General features: G+C 46.0%; 1 protein-coding gene across 5 annotated transcripts in view; it reads left to right on the top strand.

Annotated features, from left to right (window-relative positions):
* Positions 1-9922: 9922 nt before the first annotated feature.
* Positions 9923-27096, top strand: part of PCDH19 (protocadherin 19) — a 119458-nt gene continuing 102284 nt past the window's right edge. For 2 of the 5 annotated variants that reach the window (XM_012498740.2, XM_003276437.2), the window contains exons 1-2: positions 9923-13742; positions 17388-17715. In XM_012498740.2, coding sequence (XP_012354194.1) covers positions 11596-13742; positions 17388-17715 — 2475 coding nt within the window. In that variant the 5' untranslated portion in view covers positions 9923-11595. Of the gene's footprint in view, positions 13743-16580; positions 16722-17387; positions 17716-27096 lie in introns of all 5 variants that reach the window. The other 3 variants (XM_003276438.3, XM_030807334.1, XM_030807335.1) reach the window with 3 other exon arrangements.

Below are 27096 nucleotides of genomic sequence, written 5' to 3'. Positions count from 1 at the left end.
TGGTAAATGCTGTACTGGAATTTGACTTGTGTAAGAATTAGTGACATAATATAAAATATGGGCAAAGTGGAGGAAGGTTGGAGAAGCCAACCTGACATTATTTTGAAATTAAAAAAATCATAAATCATAAAAATGACATTTAGTTATTCCCTATTACAAAAGCCTTGGATGACTTCACTGACCTTAATAAGGTTCTAATCCTTCAATCTAGCAATCAAGGCTCTACACAATAGCCTCTACCTACCTCTTTAACCTCAATTCCCATTATTCTACTATACAATCCTTCCACGAGATCCTTGAGGGCACAGGATTTCTCTTCTTTAGTAGCAGACTGGCACCTTGAATTGTATCTGGCACTTTGTGGTGTTCAGAAAATGTAACAACTAAAAATTATTGAGTTCTTTATTCTGTGCTAGGCATGTAAAACATGAAGTACTTTGTAGGTATCATTTCCCTTTGCAGGCATCATCTCATGTTATACCACAACTTTATAAAACAGACATTATAATATTTTCTCAAAGTCACTCAACTAGGGAAATGGTAAAACCAGGACTTCAACTCAGATCCATTTAGCCCCAGAGTTTGTGCCCTTAATAATTACAACACAGCACTTCAATCGTGTTTGTGGAGTAAGTGCTTGAGCCAAATTGCACTCTTCATCGTTTTCCTAACACACCTTACTGAAGCTTATATGCCTTTGCAAACACCCTTTCCCTCACCTGAAAGGTCTCCCACAGCTTCTAGGTTATCAGTCACCCCTTTGTAACTTGGGTTATACCAATATTGAGCACTGCTGCTCTGACACCTGAAAAATACATCCTTGTATTTTTAGTTCTCCTTTTATGATATCCACAACTAGACTGTAAGCAATTGGAGGACACAATCCATGTTTCACACTATTATGCATTCTCAGGCTCATGCATCAAGTGTAGGCAATCAATTAATATTTTCTGAGAAAGCAATTAATATTTCCTGTTGGCTTAAAATGGAGACAAAAACTGAAGTTAGGTTCATGAATAATTACAAGAGATCTATATTACATAAAGATGTATCAAAACATGACAGTCCTTTTATGTGCAAATATTAGTTACTGGAATAAGAAATTGAAAGAACAAAGAAGAAATAGATAGTCATCATCATAACCACCATCCTTAGAAATAAATCCACTTCAGAGGTTGAATTATCCTGTTATGTCTACTGTCTATTTTAGACGGATCCATGGGAACTTCCAGAAACCAGAAATTAGTTGCTTAGGCTGGACATAATTATTTTGCATTTATGGAATAATTTACATCTATAAAACTGCTTTACAATCATTTTAATGTTCACTGGAGATCAAATAAGACTGAACGGGAAACCTAGGAGGGTCTTCAAAGGCTTCCTGATGATCAGGGACTGCCTATGGTAGGAAATCTTTGGTTAAACTCTACGTGGAGCTCCTTTTCTCAAGAGAGGATCAGATTTCATTGATCTCCATGTTCCAAAGCAGTTCATGAACCCTGCTCTTCTGGATGTGTGACAGCTATTTATTTCTCAGGGAAAAGGGAACTAAATTAAGCATCTTTATTTTACTCTCCTTGGCTAAAAAAATCTAGTGCTATATTAGAACAGGTTAATGGTCCACTAAGTAATATTCAGAGCCCCGAGTTATGAAGAAAGGGAGGCCCATGCATGAATCTCTTGAAATGTACAATAAAAGATATGAAATTAAGCGTTGTGGAGTCTCTTTTAACACTTGTAGGTGATTGCTGCTGCTGGGGTTTTAATATGGTGGTTTCACAGACTATGAGATCAAGCTTGTTGTTCTATTACAAATAACTATATGACTTCCTATCCTGTCTACATTAGGAACAGAGGTCTGGGGAAGATGTCTTCATATACATTGCATTGAAGAAAAACTTTCTATTTCTCTTTCCAGATTACCCTGATCTCTGCTATAAAGCAAGCAATTTGATTACCTTGCTAGCGTTCACTTATATTGCATGACTGACAACATTATTAATAGCTAAAAAATTATTCGGGTCCTTAAAGATGCAGTCACTATTCTTCTCTCAAAGGTCTCTAACAGCAGGAAATTCTAGGCTGATTTTAAATATGTTTTCCATTAATTTAATCAAGCCAACTTTTGCTCCCCTGCAATGGCACCAAGAATGAGAAGAGCTTGCCTATGTCTTTCACCGCATCCTCCATGGATGGAAGAAATCAGGCCTGGCCTTTCTTGCTTCACATCTTGAGGCTGAGTCTGTCTTTTCCACTTTACGGTTTCTTCCTGAATGACCCTGTTCTTGACCCTAAGCATGCAATCTGAGTGCTGAATGGGGGTGGAGTGGGGGGAGGATGTTCTGGAGCTCAGCAGATGGATCCCAAGAGCACAATGGCTTACCAGCCCTTCTGTGATTGTTGCCAAAACGCCTTCCTGTTTTCAAAATTGTCTCGCCCCCTGCTCCTTTGTTTTGCTCTGCTAGGAGACTGCAGTTCTGATTTTGCTAGGAACCAAATCTGCTGTTTCAAGGAAATGCAGCTGCTTGCTTTGGTGGGTGGCTTGAAAGAGGGAATTTTTCTATCCTCCCTCCATAACCTCCTTCCCACCCCACCCCCATGTGAACTCCACTGGCTGGCTCATCATCTCATGAAGCATTGATTTTAGAAGCTGACTATTTGCTTTTGATTGTTTGGCTGGGGCTGCAACAAAGTCATTGATGGATCTCATTTTGAGCTATCATTCTGTCCACTCTCTTCAGTCAGGCTTCCAGAACTGATTGCCTGTTCTCCCAAATGAAACTGCACAGCCAGACAGCGAGGCTTTCTCAAGTTCCACCATTTCCCCAGGCAGAGAACATGCAGAGCTGCACAGGCCTCAAGCTGGGCTCACTGTCCTCTGTGACTGTTAGTTTTCTTACTAACCCATCAGTAGGTACAAGACTTAATTTGATCACTGCTGCCTAGGTTGCTGTCTCTGGGTGGATATGGCCTGCTACTGATGTCACTGCATTTTGTGATCTTTGCTAAAAGAGATCAGCCAAGCTCAGCCCAGCTGGTATCTCCTGTGACACAGGACACTCTCCCTAACCCTCTCAACTCCCAGCTTTTGGAAGAAAGGTCATTGGTCCTCTATGGCCATTCTGGCTTCAGCCAGAGACAACAGACACAAATTAATAGGCTTTCCCCCAAATCCAGTGCACCAATATGCAAACTCTTGGACCCTAAAACAGGATTTTCCCAGCTGGCAAGTCATTGTTTTCTTCTCATTCAAAAAAAAGGTACATAACTTCCATGCTGCTAAAATGATTTTTCTGTCACTTCTGCTCTATCTGTCCCCTTTGTGGTGCTCTCTCTGCCTCCTTCTGGGATCTCCTTCTTTCAGTTTACTCTCCACTGCCCCAGGGCTTGTCAACCTGAACAGATACAGTGCCTTGTGCTGTTAGTGGCATACGTGACATGCCTTTGGTACTTATATTGCTAGCCCAAGTAATGTAACTGCAGCTGTCAAACTGGCAGTTCTTCATGTTTATTAGTTTTATTCTTTCCCTTTTAAGCTGACATTAGCCAAGTAGCAAGTTTCCTAGTTCAGTGAAAAATCAGTTGGTGGAGCAGCTGGAACTCCCAGGGAGCTATGCTAGGCCTCTCCTGAGTTCTAGGAGAAACTTAGGAGGAACAAAGAGCAAATTTAGGCCCAGCCTGGTCACTTAGAACTAAAGAGTATACAATAGATTTGGTGCCTCACAGAGATCATCTTTTGCCCAAGATACCAAGAGAAGCCCAGGAAACTGGCTCATCAGACTGACTTTTGTATTCTTCTTCTGGCTATTATTGTTCATTTGAACTTAATGCAACAGGGCACTGTAGTGTGGAGTTCACAAACTCACCTCAGCTCCAGTACCGTATATCTCAAGATCTTGAAAGATGTAGTTTGTTTTCTCCAATCTTGTGGATATCTCCAAAAAGAACTCAGCCTCCTATAAGATCAAGCAACCAGACAGATATTGATTTTTATTTTTTAATTTGGAAAGCTGATCTTCAGGGCATATCCTATAGGGCTGATATTTTGGCCAGGGCTCTTTCAGCCTCAACCATTCCTTTCAGTGATAGTTCTGCTTCCTTTCTTGCCCCACTTGTACTGCTTCAGAAATAGCAGAAGAGACTGTGATAGAAGCCTAGGGTGGGAATCAAAAGCCAAGCCCTAATCAGGAGTTCCAATCTGAGGAAATTACACAAGGTATAAGGTGCCTGGGATCCACCTACTAGGTTGCAGTGTTAGAGGCTGGGGACAGCAGCAAAAAAAAAAGAAAAAAAAAAAAAAAAAAAAAAAGGCTTGGCTTTGGCCTAAAACAGTGCATCCCAAGTGAAAGTCTGCTCACTTTCAATTACGTATTCTTTGTATTGTTGTGGTTCATATTTCAGTGGTTTTTGAGGTCTCCAATTTGGTGATAGTTTTTTTTCAAGCTGTCGAAAAAGCATTTCCTCTGGGGAGGAAACTATCACAGCAGTGGGAAGGCTGGCCATGATTTAATCAGAGTGCCTTTGAAGGGAGAGCTTTCTGTTTTCAAAAGTGGTGATGTGGGGAGTAACAGCTGACATGAGGTTGCACCTAGGAAACCAGCATTTGGGGTCCACTTGGAGAAAATTCACATGAAAAGATTGAGGCAATAATGCTGAGAGCCCAAATGGTGCTGTCAAAACATCACAGGTGATCACTGCAGGGCAGTACAAAAGGTGTTAGAGAGCAGTGTCATTTATTGAAATGTATCTGCTGATTTAGCCTTTGCTAATTAAATGGTCCCCATGATGTGTGCTTATTTAGGGACAGTTATGAGTTTGGCAGCAGCAGGGGTTTGGTCCTGTGGGAAGTGCCATTCCTACAGGGAGGGGATAAGGCATGGAGGGAGTTTGGACGTAACTTGTTCAAGGATGCTGGCCTTGTCAAAATGGGAAGACACGAAGTGATTAATAACTTTCTCAGTCTCTTTTTCTCCACTGTCCCGCACATCTCTTGTGTTTCTTGGAAAAGGCAGGCATTGGGGCCGTGGTGAACAATTTTAGCACTTAAGAAACACTTTCTCTAATTTGTTTATCTGCTATAGCTTCCTGCTGTTAATGTTATCCTCTGTCACAGGGTAGGAAAAGGGGTGGAGTTTGAGAGGAAGAGAGGGAAAAGTGTGAGGGACCTCAAAGGTTTTTCTTGGCCTCTGTCCTAGTCTTCTTGGTGTTTCAGAAGGGTTAGAAACAGCATCCAGGATAACCCCACCCCTGCCCAGCAGGTCCACATCCCTGATTGCTGCTGTTGATGCCTTTCCTTATACTGTCTGGGACAGTGGTGGGGGAGGCGGGAAGGGAGGGAAGGACTATCTAGAAATTGGGCAATCATTGTGGGCAGAAGAAAACAGAATTTTAGGAATCTGTCGACATAATATATCTCATCCTAGTTTCTCCTCTAGGAAAATTTATAGTACATAGAAATACATGCTGTTGTTAAATTAATCAACTGCATGTTAAACTACACAAGGGCACGATCCACTAAAAAAAATTCTCAATCCTTAACACAATGCTGGACAAAAAGCCAACACTTGTTGATCTCACGAGGGAAGTGGTTGAGTTTTGTGTAATGAGGTCATCTTGGAAAATCGTTGAACTGCTCTGCAACTCTGTTTCCACATCTGCAAAGTGTCTTTATCTCCGGGGGATATTGTAAACATTAAATAAGATGATGACTTTAATAATGACACTTAATAGTTTTTTTGCCATTTCCTCCATTTTCATTCTTTGATGTTCTCTTCTCTAGGCATTGTAACCTAAGTAAGGAGATCAGCTATGCAGTCAGAAGTTGGATTGAATTTGCTAATTTTAAAATCAAGTTTTTCTTTCTAAGAGAACCTCATCAGGCAGCTGGTCAAACTAGTTGGGTGGAATGGGATCCCCATGATATACAGTGAAAGCCAAGCTAGAAGATGACCCACTTTTCTGCAGCCAGGGCAAAGAGAAGGGGGCAAAAGGGAGGAGGAGGAGGAGGAGAGAAAGAGAGAGACTGGAGTTATTTGAAGGCTAATCTCTTTTGAGCTTAAAGCAAACATTAAAAAAAAAAACACATCTCAGGCTAGGGCACAGTAGCTTATGCCTGTAATCTTAGCACTTTGGGAGGCCAGGGTAGAAGGATTGCTTGAGGCCAGGAGTTCGAGACCAGCCTGGACAACAGAGAGAGACCCTATTTCTACAAAAAATAAAATGAAAAAAATGAGTCAGGTGTGACAGTGCACACCTGTATAGTCCTAGCTACTCAGGAGGCTGAGGTGGTAGGATTGCTTGAGCCCTGGAGTGTGAGGATACAGTGAGCCATGTCTGCACCATTGCACTCTAGCCTGGGCGACAGAATGACACCTTGTCTCTAAAACAACAGAACAAAACAAACACATCTCAGAAAGCTTCGTTAAACTTTGTCAGAGTTACAGTCCCTCATATACTGGTATCTTAGTTCCTACCATTACTTTTTACCTTTTTGAACAAAACCTTTTACCCTACCCTTATCAATCTTAGGAGAACAAGAATTAGCTTCCCATACTGGTTTGATTTAAAAGTAAGATTTCTCCCATTTTGGTCTTCTTTTATTGCCATTCAGCATGATTTTAGTGGCATGGATGACATTTTAAAGACAAAAAAAAAATTCTCTTTACCAATTTTGATTCTGGCCTCAGTGGAGCTGCTTTGGCCTGGAGAGCAGCCGTAGGTGGCGTAGCACCATAGTTAGTATTTCTTAGTAGCTGTTGGTTTAAAAAATACTGAGGATGGTCACTAGATGTCCCTCTTGTGTCTCTAAAGAGGCTGAGGAGGCGGGGCTCCCTTCAGAATTGAAGTAAAGGGAAGCTAAAACGGAGAGAACTTTCTTGTTTTTATTATCTACATGCAGAACGATTTTATTCAGTTAGTTAATAAATTCCTGATCATGAAAGTGTTTTGCGCTACTCATTTAGTCAATGGCATTGTTGGAGTATAATGATCAAGTGTGCCTATTAGAAAAAAAGAAATTCTGAGGGCAAAGGCTGTTAGGATTATCTGTAGAAATAGACTGGGGGATGGAAGAGCTATTTTGTGTGTGGGGGTGGGGAAGGCTGTGTAACTGTCACTTTGAGCTTAGGGGTGGGGAGGAGATAATAGGAAAGAAGGAAAGCATAGGCACACGCCCCTGCCTCCCTCAGCACTTGGCTTGTGTAAAAGTGGTTTGGTAGCTGGAAGTACTTGGATGCTCTCCTTGGAAAAGAGGGGTGCCTGGAGTGTGAACAGCGAGCAGGAAGCAGGGAACACGGTGGCATCGCCTTAGCAAAGAGCGTTTGTCTTTGCAAATGCAGAACATGTCTTTACATTGTGATTGCAATTACGAAGGTAATGACATTGTACATGAATTGAATTCTCCTATTTATCTTTAAAAGACAGCAGAATATAGACATTCTATTAGCACTCCCTAAGGTAAGACGTCTGCAGTCTTCTTATCTTGTTGTGTGCATCTTTTCAGATACTACGACAATGTTAATCATTTTACCTGAGTAATTCTTCCATTTCTCGTTACCTGGGGGATTGTTAATGGCCGAGACTACTTCTCAGACTCTTTGCTCCCGCTCAATCAAGCCGTGGAGGCGCCAGTTTACTTTTATTGATCAGTGGGTTCCTGACAGCCTTCGCCACAAGGAAGCAGCATCATCCTTTTTTAACTTAAAGGGGGAACAGATCGCCTTAAAGTTTACAGCTAAAAGCTTCTAAGCATAGCATGCAAACATTTTAGCATTCTGCTAATTGTTCTGTTTAAATAGTCCAAGCAATATTTTAGAAAGCTGCCAAACGCCGAATTCACATCCCGTGATCAGATAGCAAACCCATTTCAAATGCCTTTTTAGGCCTTTTTAATTAGACCAAGATGCACTTCATTCCCATGCTCTGACATCAAAGGTAAATAACTGTGATAAATCAAATGGAACCTTTCCTTTCGCGGAGCCCGCGAGGTGCGCCCACCGCCGCCTGCCATGCTGTCATTCTCTACTACTTGCCCATTTCTCCAACGGTGTCTGGAGAAAACCGGGCGGGCCACCGGGCTCCCTTGAGCCACCACTCTGGTGTCCACCCGCAGCTCTAAATGACCAAAATTAAATGATACTCATTGCAGAAGCATCGGTTTTCTCCCTGTTGTTCTGGGCCGAATCACATCCTAACGTGAAACAGTGAAACGACCCCCACGCGGAAAGCGGATCAGGCTCCCTACGCTCTCCCTTTGGCCTCGGCTACATATTCAGGGGATCGCAACCTCACTCGCGAAATAATTTCTTTCTGTAAGAGGAAGCCGCCTTTCCCCTCTCCCACCGCCAAGGTAAAGGCTGCTAAAGTAGCTCTTCTTGGAAGGAAAAATATTTTAAAAAGCAGCTGGGTTGCTCTCCACAAGAAGATGGCAGTTTTGAGAAAACCCATTATGTGTCCAAATGCCGGTTTCCTTTTCTTGTTTAACGCTTTTTAGAAGGCAAAAGTGACTCTCATGTGAAGCCCACAGGCTCGAGCCAATGTCGCTGGGCTAATTATGAGTTTGCTTATCCCACTCCCAGATATCCGAGACGACTCACTCAGAAGACATTTTTACTCTTCCAAGAATTGTGAATTCAGAAGCAGCTTCCCCACCTTCTACGAGAGAAAAAAAAAACTTGTTTAACGGGCATGTTTTTGATTTTTTGCCGCTGGCGACCTTAATTAAAAGCCTCAGAGCCCGGGTCGGGAGGAATGCCCCGCTGCCCCCAGGGAGCCTTCAGTGCAGAAGGCAGGCTGAGCTTGATGTCAGCCCTGGCCACGCCGGCCTCCCGCTTCCCAGTACTGGCACATGCCGCAGCCACCACCGCCACCCAAGTGGAGCTGGCAGCCCCCTGGGACCGAGACCCCGGGGGAAGGCTGGGGCGCCCTGTACATCGGCGCCGGCTCCCAGCTGTCGGCGACCTAAGCGGACATGTATGGCGCGCCCGCCCCAGAGCTCATGCCCGGCTTTGAGCTCTGCTGGCTTGGCGCGGCGCGGCGCGGCGGCGTCCGCTCCACTGACTCTTCTCAAACGTACAGTTTATTTATAGGGAGCTAAATTCTCCAACAGGGTGGGGTGAGGGGCAATGAAATGTGTCCAGCCCCCTCCGTAGCTCATTCTCTGTGCCACATATCCCATTTGATTAACAAGCAACAGACAAGAACGAACCCATCCAGGGGCCCTGCTGGGAGTGCGGCGGGCAGAGAGTAGTGCGGCGTCTGCCCGGGGTGGAAGGATGGGGGTGACGGTCGGGGGGGGGGCTGGCGGCCGTGGCTCTGGCCTGATGTGAAGACACACCGGCCAAGAGCTGGATGAATGACCACCTCAGGGGCGCTTTCTCCTTCCCTTTCTTCCTTCCACTACCGGAGAATGAGAAGAGAGGAAAACAAAAAAAGACAAATTTTTAGGGTGAAGAGACAAGGAGAAAGAGAGGGATATATATATATATATATGATAATATAGATATTATATTCAAGATATTAAGATATGTAAGGGAGATAAACACGACAACAGAATCATATCATCCTTATCTTTCCTGAAATCTCTGCAAACATGAGAAGCGCACAGTTCCCGGCGAGGCTCAGCCGCAGCGCCAGCACACCGCCTCCCTGCTCATTCCTGCCCTATTGCTCCTGCCTGGCCTGCCTGGCCTGTCTGTCCGTCCTCCCTTGAATCCCGCCAGGGCTCCACCGGCCGGGGTACCACTTGGTCCCGCCGGTGTGTAAGTTTTCGCTTGGCCCCGCCCCCCCGTCCCCCCGCCCCCCCCCCCCGCTTGGCCCCGCCCCAAGACTGGAGCCCGCTGGGCGGCGCGCTGATTGGCCAGCGCCTGGCGTAGCCGGGCTCGGCAGCTTGAGCTCTCTCCGGCTTTCTCCAGACTCCGCGGCCAGTAGTTTGCGGCATCCGGAGAAGCAGCAGCAGCAGTAGCGGCGGCGGCTGGCGCAGCGCGGAGACTGACGAGCGGGCACAGACGGCAGCACAGCTTCCATGCACCATGCCCGGCTTGCCCGGGAGGCACTGGCACCCGCGTCCCTAGCCCGGCGCTGGCCCTTGGCGCGTTGCGCTCCGCAGCATTCCGGCTGAGCGGATTCATCCGAAATCCTAAACCTCCTACCCCAAACCCATTGCCTCCTGCTTGCTCATATTCCACACTCACACTCCCCACACCACACACAGTCCTCCTCTCTCACACATTCACACACAGCCCGAGACAGACAGAGAAAGCGAGACAGACCTCCCGAGTGCGCGAGCGCCCGGGAGGGAGGGAGCCCAACGCAGCGCGGCCCTCGCCTCTCCGGGAAGATGAAATCAAGACGCTCATGCAAGTAAACTTTGGCGGCGACAAAATCGTCGACTGTGGCAGCTGCTGAGGCGGACCCCAGCGACGTGCAACTGAGCTAGGAGGGCTTCCACCCGCGGCGGCGGCGGCGGCGGCGGCGGCGGCGGCGGACCTTGGAGCGACTCCGCAGCCCAAACGGAGAGAGGAGAAGCACCCGGTACCCACGGCGGCGGCCCCGCCTCTCCTGGCCGGTACTGTTGTTGCCTCCCCTTCCCTCTTCCCCATTCCCTGCCACCCCGAGCCATTAGAAAGACCGGGGCTTTGATTTTCATGGACAAATTGCCATCTCCCCGTTTCCACAAACTTGACGTGGAGGGTCGGGCTGCGTTGTTAACTTTGATTTCCTAGACGCAAACGACCGCAGACCCTCAACTGCGCTGTGGGGGGAACTCCGCTCCCACCTCGGATCCTGGACAGACGCGCCCCCAAGCCCTCCGAAGCCAGCCTTAGCGCGAGGGAGCGCGCTCAAGCTCTGGCAGCCTCTCTCCCCTCCCCCTTCCTCTGCTGGCCCCGGGACCGCCATCCGGCTTAACCCTATAACCGGGTGCCCGCGGCGCTTGCCAGTAACTGACTCCTGTCTGCGACACCCTCTTTCTCCCGAACAGGCCTCGAAGAGGCCAGTGTGGCCCCTCCGGACCCCGGAGGGCGCATTCCAAGCGGGTACTCTCTCCGCAGTGAACCCGGAGCTCTGGGGGGAGGTCTTTGCGCATGCCAGGTGCACAGACAGCGAGTTCCCCAGCCTCAGTGCCGGTGCGCCGCGGCGGGCCGGGCAGTGCCTGAAAGGCTGCGCCTCCTCTGCCCTCTTTACCTTCGCCTCAAGTACTGTCCGGACTCAGCGGTGCGTCCTCCAGGCCCCGCAGACACCGCCCGACCCGCAGCCCTGGGCGGCTGCGGACAGTCGCGCCTGGCTAACTTTGAAGGGGTAAAACTGAGTAGCCGGGCTGGAGGGAGGGGGCTCGGGGCCGCGCGGCGCTCCCTTGGCCCCTCGGAGCCCCCGGGGCCCCCGCGAGCCCCCGCCGCGTCCGCCGCAACCTCAGCATTGGAGCCGCCGCGGGTGTCCCCCGCGCGCCGCCGGGCCGCCCTGGGCGGGACTCCTCCTGCGGCCTCCGGGGCCACGGGGCGCGCGCAACAGGCGGCCCGAGCCGGCGGGAAGCTGGAGCGCCGACGGCGTCGGTCTCGGAGGGGTGTGGAGAGGCGAGGCCAAGCAGAGCCCCGCGCAGCCATGGAGTCGCTCCTGCTGCCGGTGCTGCTGCTGCTGGCCATACTGTGGACGCAGGCTGCCGCCCTCATTAACCTCAAGTACTCGGTAGAAGAGGAGCAGCGCGCCGGGACGGTGATTGCCAACGTGGCCAAGGACGCGCGGGAGGCGGGCTTCGCGCTGGACCCCCGGCAAGCTTCAGCCTTTCGCGTGGTGTCCAACTCGGCTCCACACCTAGTGGACATCAATCCCAGCTCTGGCCTGCTGGTCACCAAGCAGAAGATTGACCGTGACCTGCTGTGCCGCCAGAGCCCCAAGTGCATCATCTCGCTCGAAGTCATGTCCAGCTCAATGGAAATCTGCGTGATAAAGGTGGAGATCAAGGACCTGAACGACAATGCGCCCAGTTTCCCGGCAGCACAGATCGAGCTGGAGATCTCGGAGGCAGCCAGCCCTGGCACGCGCATCCCGCTGGACAGCGCTTACGATCCAGACTCAGGAAGCTTTGGCGTGCAGACTTACGAGCTCACGCCCAACGAGCTGTTCGGCCTGGAGATCAAGACGCGCGGCGACGGCTCGCGCTTTGCCGAACTCGTCGTGGAAAAGAGCCTGGACCGCGAGACGCAGTCGCACTACAGCTTTCGAATCACTGCGCTAGACGGTGGCGACCCGCCGCGCCTGGGCACCGTTGGCCTTAGTATCAAGGTGACCGACTCCAATGACAACAACCCGGTGTTTAGCGAGTCCACCTACACGGTGAGCGTGCCAGAAAACTCGCCTCCCAACACACCTGTCATCCGCCTCAACGCCAGCGATCCAGACGAGGGCACCAACGGCCAGGTGGTCTACTCCTTCTATGGCTACGTCAACGACCGAACGCGCGAGCTCTTTCAGATCGACCCGCACAGTGGCCTGGTCACTGTCACTGGCGCTTTAGACTACGAAGAGGGGCACGTGTACGAACTGGACGTGCAGGCTAAGGACTTGGGGCCCAATTCCATCCCGGCACACTGCAAGGTCACCGTCAGCGTGCTGGACACCAATGACAATCCGCCGGTCATCAACCTGCTGTCAGTCAACAGTGAGCTTGTGGAGGTCAGCGAGAGCGCCCCCCCGGGCTACGTGATCGCCTTGGTGCGGGTGTCTGATCGCGACTCAGGCCTCAATGGACGTGTGCAGTGCCGTTTGCTGGGCAATGTGCCCTTTCGACTGCAGGAATACGAGAGCTTTTCCACTATTCTGGTGGACGGACGGCTGGACCGCGAGCAGCACGACCAATACAACCTCACAATTCAGGCACGCGACGGCGGCGTGCCCATGCTGCAGAGTGCCAAGTCCTTTACCGTGCTCATCTCTGACGAAAATGACAACCACCCACACTTTTCCAAGCCCTACTACCAGGTCATTGTGCAGGAGAACAACACGCCTGGCGCCTATCTGCTCTCTGTGTCTGCTCGCGACCCCGACCTGGGTCTCAACGGCAGTGTCTCCTACCAGATCGTGCCGTCGCAGGTGCGAGACATGCCTGTCTTCACCTATGTCTCCATCAATCCCAACTCAGGCGACATCTATGCGCTGCGATCTTTTAACCACGAGCAGACCAAGGCGTTCGAATTCAAGGTGCTGGCCAAAGACGGCGGCCTTCCCTCACTGCAAAGCAACGCTACGGTGCGGGTCATCATCCTCGACGTCAACGACAACACCCCGGTCATCACAGCCCCACCTCTGATTAACGGCACTGCGGAGGTCTACATACCCCGCAACTCTGGCATAGGCTACCTGGTGACTGTTGTCAAGGCAGAAGACTACGATGAGGGCGAAAATGGCCGAGTCACCTACGACATGACCGAGGGCGACCGCGGCTTCTTTGAAATAGACCAGGTCAATGGCGAAGTCAGAACCACCCGCACCTTCGGGGAGAGCTCCAAGTCCTCCTATGAGCTTATCGTGGTGGCTCACGACCACGGCAAGACATCTCTCTCTGCCTCTGCTCTCGTCCTAATCTACTTGTCCCCTGCTCTCGATGCCCAAGAGTCAATGGGCTCTGTGAACTTGTCCTTGATTTTCATTATTGCCCTGGGCTCCATTGCGGGCATCCTCTTTGTAACTATGATCTTCGTGGCAATCAAGTGCAAGCGAGACAACAAAGAGATCCGGACCTACAACTGCAGGTAAAGCCAAGTTTTCTTTCTTTGTCTTGGATGAATAAGGTGTGTTTATCTGTGTCTCTGTGTGATAATCCTGGTGCTTTTGTTTCCTACTTAAATGCATGCAGCATACTTGCAGTGCTTCTTTTTGTAGGGTGAAAAGTTTGTGACAGTCCAAGTTGATCAATTCTTTTGATCTGACAATTTGCTGGAAGACAATCATTTAGTGTTTGAATGGATTCTGTCACATAATGATGGTGAGGAGAAAAGCAATTATCATTTTAAAATTTGCATAGCTGTCTCCATGAAGTTATGGTAGGAAAAACAGAGAGAGAGGGAGGGAGGGAGGGAGAGAAAGAGAGAGAGAGAGAGATTGTTCATATTTTTAGGAAAACCACCAACTACCACAACTTGGTGTCTGGGGCACAGTGTTTTTGGGACAGGTACTGAATGAAAGGAGAGGGAATTTTGGCAGCTACCCTGTCTTGTTGCAGTGATGAACTCTGGAGAGAGACTGGGAGTGGGAGTGTAAGATGGGAAAGGGAGATTAGGGGGAGGGGAGAACAGGAGTGTGTGGAGATGCAGGTGATTAGTGGTTTTTAGTTTATTCTTGGCTTGTTTTTTATCTAGTCCCCAAACATCTGGCTATATAAAGTGAAATTTTATCAGGCATCTGTATGTTTTCAAATATCTGGTTGGTTGGTAGTGTGGAGACCAAACATCCCAATGAGGAACAAGACTTTGCATCCAGATGTTTCAGTAAAAATAGCAATCTTCTAGAGTTGATGATGCTTTCCTCTAATGTGAGACTGTGTTGTGGCATTAAGATCTGGTTCCTACCAGTGGATGTCACTGTGGGCTATTGTGTTACAGTTTCTCTTGAAGTGTGTGAAGGATGTGGTGTGTGTGTGTGTGTGTGCGCGCGCGCGCGCGCGCGCGCGGGGGGTGAGGGAGGGGGAGGGAGAGAGAGAGGGATAGAAGGAGGAGGAGAAGAGAGAAAAGAAATGTGGAAACACAGTATTTTTTGAAAAGATTTCCTGATAAGCACATTAGAAGGTCTTAGTGAAGCTCTTTCTTACATTTGGATAGAGCATATAAATCTAAGCATTTCTAGAATCCTAGAATCCAATTTAGGATAATACATGACATTTTTTTTCCAGCAGTGTCTCATCGAAACAGTTGAAAAAAGTTGTTTCTTTAGTTTGCTGAAAATGAATGATGCTGCTGTTTACAACCAAGGTGTGTGTGTGCTTTCAACACACCTACACATCAGTGTGTCTTTTGTGCCATTTGTGTCTGCATGTTAATCAGTCAAAATATGTTCCTGTAGGTTCAGTTTGTGTTTGACACCGTCTGAAATGCACACTTCTGTGAATCAGAGCCCCCTGAATATGTAACAGCCATGCAATTATTGTTTCCCTTTTACTATTCTCTGCGTTACACAAGTTAGTAGACAAATGCTAACCACACATGAATATCAATCAGGTGCCATAAAAGAGCAGCTGCAATGCCTCATAAATGCTTTAATCCTGTTACTAGTGAAATGGCCATGACTTTTCTTTCCTTCAGCACCAAGTCATTTCAGATGGGAGAAATGGAAATTAATATTGCTCTTACCTTTCAAACCTGTGACTGCTAGTGGCGATTTTTATAGGAGAAAAATGTGGGGTCAATAAAATTTTATTTATATGGAGATAATTATGGAGAGGACTCTTTTTAAGCCATTTTCTCAGCATAAAGTAAATGCATAAGATCCTTTCCTTGATGAAAAAGAAATAAGCTTGAAATAAAGATATTGAAGGCTTTGCCACCTCTTGGTGATGTATGACTAGAAGTGAGAGCCCTTTCTGAGAATTTGCCAAGGAGATGATTAAACAGGAGGAGAGCATCTGAATATTCAAAAAAAAAAAAAAAGAGTAAATCTCAGTGCTCTCCAACTTCACCCAAATGTGTATTTTGTGAAGTGCTGTGTTTCCTGTGATGGTTTGGGATTAATGAAGTACAGTACAATTAAATAATTGGTTAATACAGAAAGGGCTGCACAATGAATGCTTCAGCTGAATAGTTTGATGGGGCATTGCCAAAGTTACTCATCTTGGGTAAACAAAATGATTAAAATTTCCCATTGATTCTGTAAACAGATTAGAATAGAAAATCAACCTTAGTACTAGGGTTTTGGGGATTTTATCTGCTCCCAAACCCCAGTAGTACCAGTTTGCCATCACTGCAAATCTTCCTGAGCACAGAGCGAAGGGCTGAGGGGAACTCAGTTGCTTAGCTCTAGGTAGATCCTGGGGACAGAGCAAGAATTTGCCTCTGTAGATGTGTAGTCTCCCTATCTACTCAGACTTTTCGGAAACCTAAAGTTCAGGAGCATGTCTTTCCATGTGATTAGGCAGAGATTTCTTTTTCTAAGCCTCTGCAGAATCTCTTCCTGAAATGCATTCATTTATGAGACTTGCGAGATGATCTGCAATCGCTGCTTGAATTGGGCTCCCTTTTTGTATTCAGACAATTAGCTTTGTCGAGTAAGAATAAGGCACAGTCTTTCCCTTGTAAAGATCAACCTGTATTACTTATTAACCCTATTGTTTTGCTGATTATTGCCCAGAAATCGAATTTCCAAAAAATAAACTGAATCATTATGTGCAAAGTAATAAATGAATTTGAGAATCTGGCTACATTTAAATGTATTTCTTTTGACAAGTCTCTTAATGCTTGATGTCTTTGGTGCACGTTGCTGGGTCTGTGTCAGTGTTAATTAAATTGAGCTCTTTATGTTCCAGTTGCAGCACAGCTGCTTGTAGGTACACCTGAATGGAGAAGGATGCTGAATGCACTAACCTTTAAATTCCTTTGCAGTAATTGTTTAACCATCACTTGTCTCCTCGGCTGTTTTATAAAAGGACAAAACAGCAAGTGTCTGCATTGCATCTCGGTTTCTCCCATTAGCGAGGAGCAAGACAAAAAGACAGAGGAGAAAGTGAGCCTAAGGGGAAAGAGGTAAAAAGGCATTTCCCCTCATTTAAATGGGTTTGGCTATTAGATTTTTCTAGGAGAGGAGGGGGTCGGGGGGAGAGGGAACTGGGCTAGGGCAGGGAGGAGGGTGTGGAGGAGACGCAAAAGAATGGGGTCTGATCTCCTACCCCAGTCCAAAACTGAATGAGTGAGTCATAGAGGAAGCTGATTGAGGGCGTGTGCCACATGGCAAATGCCTGGAGGAACTGGCAAGGGGGTGGGGGCGGGTATTTTTTATTTTCCTCTATCTCCTCTTTGGTGACTTGCTTTGTATTTCACCTAGGAGTTCCTTTTGGTTCCAGGGAAGCTCCAGATTTGAGCATTTTCATGCTTTCTCTCCCATAGGCTCAACTTTCCCTGTCCCCCCACCCGTGCTCACAGGCCACTCACAATGAAAAATTCCAAATCCAAAGTATAGGAACTTTTTTAGGGGGGGTTGGTGAGAGGTTACTATGTTTAATACGAAAAGTTTATGGCCCTCAGCTTGTTTTCCCTTGTAAAAAGCACAGGGAGAAACCCGATGATGTAATGCACCAGAATAAGGAGCTGGAGCGGAGATGGGGTGCAACCCTCTGGGGTGATTAATGTTTATTAATCAGTGCATGGTTTGGGAGGGTGTTAGTGATTCATGCTGCCTTTTCTGTCACATAGAATTGCTGAGTACTCCTATGGGCATCAAAAGAAATCAAGCAAGAAGAAAAAAATCAGTAAGAATGACATCCGCCTGGTACCCCGGGATGTGGAGGAGACAGACAAGATGAACGTTGTCAGTTGCTCTTCCCTGACCTCCTCCCTCAACTATTTTGACTACCACCAGCAGACGCTGCCCCTGGGCTGCCGCCGCTCTGAGAGCACTTTCCTGAATGTGGAGAACCAGAATACCCGCAACACCAGTGCTAACCACATCTACCATCACTCTTTCAACAGCCAGGGGCCCCAGCAGCCTGACCTGATTATCAACGGTGTGCCTCTGCCTGAGGTGAGTGCAGCTAAGTGGCTGTATGAGGTTCTCCCAGGTCTCCTTCTTTAGCTGTGTGCTGGATACCATAAACTGCTGTGCTGGCACATCCCCTGGCAGGCGTGGGGAGAATTTCTCTGCTTATGCCCATTTTCATACTAAGGGTTTGCTACCAGTGCTTCTTGGAGCAAAAGGTAACCCAACATACTGGGCCTTTGTGTAGGTATGGGTATTGGAATTGGTAACTCAAAGAGTCTGAGCCCTTGAAATCATTATCCTGGCGTAATTAGAGTTTGCTCCACCTGTTGCAAATATAGCACGCTTGATAGCCAGCAGTACCAGTATGCCAGTAAAGTGGCTTAGAAAGAGTCATCAAGTAGTGTTGAAAATGGATGAAACCCTCTAATGCCCTGGGACCAGTTTTCCAGTGTGAGAGTGATTCAGCCTCCTAAAGACCCCATTTGCTTTTTCTTTCATCACATCACTGTTGTCTAGCATTTTGGTGAGAGAATACGGATAGGCTGGTTAAAGGGAGGCAAAGCAAAAAAATTAAAAAGCCACTTTGCCATTTCTTAGCAGTTCTAGTGGTAACATTTGATGGTTGAGGAGATTGAAACTGTCATTATTGCTGAAAATTTAAGAATTAGTTGGTTGGTTGCAGTGGCTCACACCTGTAATCCCAGTACTTTGAGAGGCCGAGGCAGGAGAATTGCTTGAGTCCGGAATTCCAGACCAGCTTGCCAGCCTGGGCAATACAGTGAGACCTCATCTCTAGCAATGAAAAAAAAAAAAAGAATAAGAATAAGAATTATCTATGCATTTGAGTAAGCTCTGTTTCTTTCTCTTCACTGGTAATGAATGTATTTAAGTAGAATTTTTTTTTTTTTTTGAGATGGAGTTTCTCTTGTTGCCCAGGCTAGAGTGCAATGGCACGATGTTGGCTCACCGCAGCCTCCACCTCCTGGCTTCAAGCAATTCTCCTGCCCCAGCATCCATAGTAGCTGGGATTACAGGCATGCGCCACCACACCCGGCTAATTTTGTATTTTTAGTAGAGACAGGGTTTCTCCATGTTGGTCAGGCTGGTCTCAAACTCCTGACTGCAGGTGATCTGCCCGCCTCGGCCTCCCAAAGTGTTGGGATTACAGGCGTGAGCCACCGCACCGGGCTTAAGTAGAAATGTTTTTTAAAATGTGATGTGGTCAGATGTTTGCTGGCTATTGAAATATTTTAGGGCAGTAGAGTGGTATATGGATGATGGCTGGTGGGTGGCTGGGTGGAAGGCTAGAAGTAACATTTCTTAAGTTGATTTCATTTTTCCATGAATTGCTTAAGTTCCTCTTTGGTTAGAAATTTGATGCACTGGGAGGCATATGTCCTCTTCCAAGCTACCAGTGAAAAGAATACTGCACACTTGGAGAGCACTTTCACATCTTTCAAAGCACCTTCCCAAACATGGTTTCGTTTGATCCTCACCATCAGATATCTTGATAGGTTGCCCTTCAGTAGATGATGAAACAGAGGTCCAGAGATGCTAAGGGACTTACTCAGACTCACAAAGCTGGTCGAGACAGGGAGGACCAGACTGAAGGACTCTATACTGCCTGGCAAATGTGATTTCAGTGACACCTTCCTGCCTTAAAAGTAATTCAGCTTGACATACCCAGGCTATGATGCATACATAAAATGGCCTCATAGTACTTGTGTCAATTTTGTAGGATAAGGGGTCTTAAGACCGCTTACATTGATTGCTTCTTCTAGTTCCTGAATAATAATTCCCATCAGAATTAATGGGGCCAAACAGCAGTGCTTTTGATGAGTAACTGATGGTATTCTGCCAGCAACAAAAGCACCAATATTTTCCATTTATAACTCTATAAATAAGGATTTTTTGAAAGTCCAGTATTGTGCTAGGTAAACTCAGTTATAATTATTAATGTCAGCTCAGCGATAGAAGATGAGAGGTAGTGGTGTGTAGTGGAATCAGATTGATCATGATTTTGAATCCAGGAATCACTGCTTGCTGTGGAACATAAGACTCTGTTTCTTTATCTACAAAATGGGCACCCCTGTCATGCAAAGTTGTTCCAAGGAATATGACTTGTGTAGTGTAGTAGGTTCAACTCATTGGTGTCCCCGAAATAGTAGATCTCTTCACTATACAGTTGGAGAATCAGTGTTACAATGGCTTACACTACTGATTGTGTCTCCCTAGGCACTTGTAACCAAAGAGGAATTTAGGCTGCTTCTATATAGATACATCCTACAAAGTATTATGGCCATACTATTCATATTGATCATTTAAACAATAGAGGTGAAAGATGCCAAAGTTGTGGGTTCAGTTGTTCAGAAGTAACGGCACTGTTACTTGTGGAGATAGACAAAAGGGTTGAATCCCGAGGACTTGGTGATCACTTAGGCAATCAATTCAAGGCACTAGAGAAATGTGAGTTCTGGTGTCTATGAAATAGATGGAGAGGACAGAAAACGTATGATGACATCTGATTGGTTTACCTAAGACTTAGTATCATTTCTGGGATTCTTCCATGGGCTGAATGAAACAAAATATTGCTTCAATTATTTAGAAAAGCCGTTTAAAATCTCAGTTCTGATCCTGTCTCTGACTCACAAAGCCAGATGCTTTTCCCTGGTTAACAAAATTATACAGTTTTGGTGTGTACAGCTGGTCATGGCCAAGACAGTGTGTTCTAGACATAGTGAGGTTGTGTGTATTTCTAATATTCAGTCCCTCCTGGAGAGTTCAACTGGCAAACCCATTCAGAAAGGAGAGAGGCCCACTTACAGCCGAATACAGACCAGGCCATTTAACCTGAATCAGTCACAATGCCCTGCATAGGGAAAATGACACTTCTTTTCTTTTATACCAAAGGCCACTGGACTCGGTGGAATACTTGGGTCCAGTGAAATCTATAGAAGAGCAGGGATGATTGATTCGTTCATTCAACTGATATTTGTTGAGCCTCCTGTTTGTAAGGCACTGCTGTAGGCTCTGGCATTAGAGAGATGAAAAAGACAAGAAATGCACATTCTAAAGTGTGAGACAATCAAGTAAACAGGTAATTTGCAATATAGAGTAATAAATGCTAATATAGGGTGCAATGGGACATTCTCCATTGCTAGGATAATAACATTTTGATATATTTCCTACATTATCTTTATATTTTCCTAATTAATTAATCCATTCAAGAAAGCAACATTTATTAAGCAATTATAGCATAGAATGATAAGTGCTATGATGTGGCAAATATAAGATTCTATAGAAATTTCTCTATGTTACTTACATTGTTCTTTATATTATTTCATTAAACCATTCTTTAATTTGTTCATTAATTTATCCCATTAGCAGTTATTATACGTTTAGAATGTGCCAGATAATGTACTGCTTCGCGGGGATCAAAAATAATAAAACACTTGTTTCTTGACCCCAGGGAGCTTACAGAAAGACAGACAAGTAAACAGGTAATTTCAATTCAGAATAACATCCTATTCCTGGGCACATGTTACATTCCTACTCTCCAGGTTGGGACAAAAGGGCACTACATAGTAGGTTCCTCTGTTGGGTTACCTGTGTCAAACCCATTCCCTTTATGAGCTGTAGATCCGGTTACAGGGCTTACTCTCAAAGGGATTATAGACGAGTCCACTCAGACGTGTTGCGTGCTAGCTGTACTCTATCACACTTTGAAATTTATCACCATGGCATTAGATCAAGTCAGTAAGCATTGTTGGAGTATCCACTATGTGCTCAGCTGTGTGGCAGGGACCATGGAGATTCCAAGTAAGTTTAAGACATAACTTCTGCCCTCAGAGAGTTCAGTCTAGTTGGGGAGCGAAGATCACCCACAATGATTTCACGGGCAAGCAATACAAGATAGTTTCTGATCACCTGTCGCTTTGTAGACTCCTAAGAACTTTCTCCTCCTTTAATGGCAGCCTTACATTTTATGTAGATTTGCCATTGAACTCTCAAAATTTAGTGCTGAATGGAAGATAGCTCTTGTATCAGTGTCCAAACCTAGCGACATCTGAACGTTGTTGGCTCTAGAAGCTAACAGAAATATGACTTTGAATGCAGTTAGATAGGCAAGATAAAGGGAATGGAACACTAATCAAGAATTGGAACTCAGTTTACAGTATTGCAGAGATAATCTTGTATAGAATTGTATATCATTATTTACTTGTCCTCTGATGTTGGCTGGGAAATCAGCTATGTGGATTTTGTGGTTTCGTACACAAATTTGAGGGGCAAAGTGGAGGATGCCTTTGCTGTTTACAGAAGACTTTTGTAGAATTAGTGATGTCAGGTATCTTTTACGTATTTTAAACTGAAAGGTGAGGTTTGCATTCCTTGGTATCCTGGTTTATTTTACTCATAGACTTAGTGTATATGTGAATGAATTAGAGGGCGCGTGTGTGTGTCTGTGTGTGTGTGTGTGTGTGTGTGTGTGTATGAGGGAGTAGAAAAGAGTGAATAGAGAGGAAAGGAGGTTGAAAAAGAAGGAAAATGGAGAAGAAAGATAGTAGGTTTGTCAGTTTGCTAAGATCTTTCTAAAAATAGTCCAAATTTTTTGAGAGGCTCCTTAGTAAGGCAAATGATTTTTCTTCCAGTCTTATGGAATGGAGACATGCCTACTGGTGCCTCTGGATGCTGGAAAGTGTTATTCCTTTGTACAGCAGCATTGCTGCATTACCATTTTTGTCACCTGGGTGCAGTCATTATTGGAGGAAGAAAATGCAACTCATTGCATCTACTGGAAATGGAGACTTGGGTGAGGCTTCTTCCTGCCTCCAGGAGGGGTGAAATGGCCCAAACACCCAGTGTCTTTTGTGCAGTATTTTTAAATTTTAGTTTTCTGATGTTGAATGTTTCTGAGCTGACAGCTGTAAGGGAGTGATAGTAGGCAAAAACTTAGAGAATTCCAGTCATAGGTCCGCAGGGATTTAAATTTTGGTTTCAGTCTCAATCTTGAATTCTATTTTCTACCTTTCATCGGCAAACTGTAGTTTCTTTGATATGAGGCATCTAAGGGGTGTGTGTGCATGCTCTGCTATAGCCACTCATGCAACAGTCTTCATAAGTAGCGATGTAGTAGCTGTGGAAGAGTTTGCAGAACAAGAATGTGTGTGGCAGCCAAGTTGAATGCTTCCAATTATCCTACAGAAAGTCTGAATGCATGGTCATCTTAGTGGAAATAATGAAAATAAAACATCAGGCTTTGAATAAAATAGCCCAGTACACTTTAGTTCCTAAAACAGAGTTTTAAAGTTAGAGATTTGCAGTGACTTGAATGAAATTCTGGGCTAAATTAGCCACAAACCTATCAGGTAGTAGATTCAGAAGGCACTAAAAAATAATAGGTATGATAAGGCTGGTTTGGATAGCATGGAAATGACACAAAGCATCACCTCTAATTAAAAGAAACCAACAAACCCTTTAGTGCGCATCTTGTTTGTTTGTCTCCTTATTACAGTAGGGTCTTGGAATCATTTCAGTCCTATCTGTAAGGGTCAAAAGTAACCCTGCAGGAGAAAGCAATGAGAAACAACGCAGCCCACATCTTTTCAAGCATTCTCATTTCAGTTTTCTTCAAAAACCAAGGGCTCAATTTCTACCAGCAGTCATTCTAGGGCCACCCATTGCCTACATTGTATCTTATTGGCACCTTTCACCTCTAGCTGAGAAAGCCAGTTTCCCAGCGGGGATGGGCTTGCAAGATGTGTTCCAGAATAAACTGTTCCTCTGTTGTCTCCATGCAACTGCCACAGAACTGCAGAGCTCAGTTAGTTTACATTAGTATCTGCTAATTTATTATTATCACTCCTTATTGGCATTTAACTGGTTACCTTAGAGATCACCTCTCTCCCCGTACACCTTCACTGAAGTTGAGCTCAGCCAGAGCTCTTGCTAATGATCCTGAGATTTTTCTCCCCAAGGGGCTGGAGGCAGGACATTTTCCAGAGAGGGCTCTAAGGCTTTGGAATTCCTCTTATCAGAGGCCCACTTGTTTTGTGTCCAGGTGGCTCCACCTGGTTTTTTCTCTGACTGTCAGTCAGCCTTACAAGGTAGGACGAGCTGCAGACCTCTCTCTCTCTAACCTTGCCCCAGCCTGTGCTGTGGCTTGGGCTTGTTGTGCCCAGCGCAGAAGCTAAGGGCTTAGGGGATTGCTTGTTAGGAATTTGGGGACTGAAAAAGGATGAAGTCACCTCCTGGCAAAGCTGGAGTCTTTCAATTGTGGCAGTGCTGTGGCTTTTAGGCGTCTGCCTCGAGTTTCAGATGTTGGCCCCTCTGCATGTGTACCTCAGCTTCCAGGATTTAGGGGAGGCCAAGCTTGGTTGAATCGAGTGTCTCAGATTTGGGTAAATAAAGCCGTTTTTACAAGAGGCCTGTGTGTGAGAGGTGGGAGGCTGGCTCTGGAGCAGCCATTTTCCCCCACGGAGAAGAGGCTTGATTGCTTGATGTGTGACTGGCTGGCCTTTGATGTGAGCCTCATTTACTTCGAACAATTGAGAGGCTTGAAGTGAGAATCCCAGAGGATCAGTTGTTTGCAGAGGGAAATGCTCTTCAAGTTACATTTCCTATTTGGCTGTTGTGTATTTAGAGTAGTTTTTGTGTGGGCTGCATAGTGGGGTCACTCAGCTTCTAGTGGGTGTACCCAGGCTGCTAGCACCTTCCTGTGCCCCCCAGGGGAATGATGAAGAAAATTCCTGCAGCTGTGGGGACAGCAACTCTGCCAACTCCGGGAGCTTGAGCTCCTGTGCAGAAACCTTACTTGTTATCATTAAGCATATTGGTTAGGACCACACAGCTCCACAGCATTTCTAGAAGAGGTGTCAGAATGGACCAGTGTTTCCACTCTACAGTAATGAAAACGGAAAAGGCAAATGACTTACCCAGGCACACAACATTTGCGGCCAAACAAGCCTCCATTTTGCTTCACAGTAGTTCCTCTGGTGCAGCTTCCAAGCGTTTTCTGTCACATAATGAAAAACCTGACAGGACTCTCCGGGAGGACCTGCGGGTATACTTTGGATGGTAGTTGTGTTCCTGAAAAGCTGGTCAGCCAAAGGGTGTTTGTTTTGTAAATTAGACCCTATGCTAATCACAGCAGTGGAATTCTGTATTTAAAGAAAGCCTGTGGTGGATCCTTTCATAAAGGAGAGTCCTTATATAATGTGAATAATCAACTCCTAACTGATTTCTTTTGTAAGTCTGGATTTTCACATATCTTGTTTGCTTAAAATTAGATTCCTCAAATTGACAAGATTTACAAAACCTTTGAAAGGTGGGCCAATTCATTTTTCCCTTGATTGAAATCTGGCCCTTGAATCCTCACTGGTTAGCCTTCCTGTTTGATTTTTACTTAATTAAACAACTTGCAACTATGTAATATTTAAAATATAGTGTCCAGAAAAGATGGGTACATGCCATTGAAATTTAACAAGTATTAGCATTTAATATTTGCTCCGGATTCTAAAAAAATGAAATAAAATATGACAGCTGCCACCTTCCCATCCTTTTCTCTCCTTTGTAAACCCTTGGCTCAAAGAACAGAAGCCCATCACGCATTTTTTTTTTGTCTTCACCTGTAGAGCTCGTTCCTGAAGAGATGGCTTCCCCTTTGCTGTCTCAGATTCTGAAAGCTCCCCAAGTCAACAAGGATTTCCTGGATTGGGTAGAGCCTGGGAATTACTTTGGAAAGTGAAAGAGCTCTCTTAGACTTTCCTTTAAATTCAGTGTTTGGGGAGGGAGAAAAATCCCTTTTCAGAATGGGGAAAAAATGAGAATGAGAGTGAGACAGACGAATTGACAGACACGTGTTAGGACCAGCTACCTACGGAATTTTGAGCAGGCCCTTTGGGACTGAAGCAGGCGGGAAGCTTGGTGTCAAGTCTGTGTTCTCCTTAAGCTCAGTGTTCATGGACTAGCACCGTGGCTTCTTTTTGTTGTTGTTGTTGAGACGGCGTCTCACTTCGTCACCTAGGCTGAAGTGCAGTGGTATGATCTCGGCTCACTGCAACCTCCGCCTCCCGGGTTCAAACGATTCTGCTGCCTTAGCCTCCCGAATAGCTGGGATTACAGGCATGCACCACTATGCCCGGCTAATTTTTTTGTAAAGACAGGGTTTCACCGTGTTGGCCAGGCTGGTCTCGAACTCCTGACCTCAGATGATCCACCCGCCTCTGCCTCCCAAAGTGGTGGGATTACAGGCATGAGCCACCACGCCTGGCTGCACCTTGGCTTCTTAATGTCAGATGCTTAAGCACTGCCTTGATGTGCATAGTCTTCTGATGCTCCATTAAGTCTCTGAGTGCCAGGGTGGCCAGTTTTCAGTTTCTCCCACTGGGCCCCATCTGGCCGCTGTTCTGTGGCAAGCTGCTCTCCCTCACTGCCACCAGCACTGGCCTTGGCGGTCTCTGCCTTCTGGATTATTTTCGCTCCCAAATCTGATTTCCAGAGCATGAAGGGCACCTCTTCTCACATTGTGTAGTTTGCTCTTCTGAGCAAAATGGATTCCCTGTGTAAGCTGACAGGAAGAAAAGTTCAATCCAAAGGCCAGATCCCTCTTTAGGGGAGTGTGTGTGTGTGTGTGTGTGTGTGTGTATGTATGTATGTGTGTGTGTGGGAGAGGGAGGGGGGAAAGGAGAGAGAGAAAGAAGCAGGAGGGAATAAAATGAACATTGTCTGCTTTTCTCACTCACTTTTTTGCCTCTGTGGTGATGGAGCCTTTACGGGCTGGGCTGACCATACACATGTGTATGATATTAGGTCCTCATAGCCCCCTTCCCAACTCTTTGACATTCTGCTGGTTGTCTCCCTGAGGAAATGCTCATAAGCTTAGTCACAGCAGGGTGTGATCCCCCAAATGTGAGGCCATGATGCCCCAATTTGATATAGCTCAAGGATAGATCTCTCAGACTCTTTAATTGAGATCTCGGTGAGTAGGAAGCAGCCAAATAATCATTGCTGTGCATACAACTCAGCTTAAGAATACCTTATAGTGCGTATTTTCAACTTATTAGAAATTATTTTCTGAGGCTTGCTTTCTCTTTTTGTTTTTTTTTTGGGCACAATTCTGTATCAAGCTTTTCTCTTCTTTAATTCTCTTGGCTTGAGAGAGTCTGCTATGGACTGCCTATGTGTACAGGTCATTTGCTATAAAACCGTATCTTTTCTAAGTGAGAAGAATGGACAGGGAGACCCTGTCAAACTGCGTTCAGAGGGATTGGCTTAACCTTTAAGAGGCTTTTTTATAACTAAAAATGTCCGTAATCTAGCATTCATATTTGAAACTTGACATGCTTGAGGGAGGCAGGGCTCTGGAGATACAAGGACGAACAGAGGCATATGGCTACAGGTAATGGTGAACGGCTTGTGGGAAGA

The sequence above is a fragment of the Nomascus leucogenys genome, chromosome X, assembly GCF_006542625.1.
Source record: "Nomascus leucogenys isolate Asia chromosome X, Asia_NLE_v1, whole genome shotgun sequence".
Lineage (NCBI taxonomy): Eukaryota > Metazoa > Chordata > Mammalia > Primates > Hylobatidae > Nomascus > Nomascus leucogenys.
The sequence above is the reverse complement of the archived record's forward strand: the minus strand, read 5'-3'. Positions and strand labels throughout refer to the sequence as shown.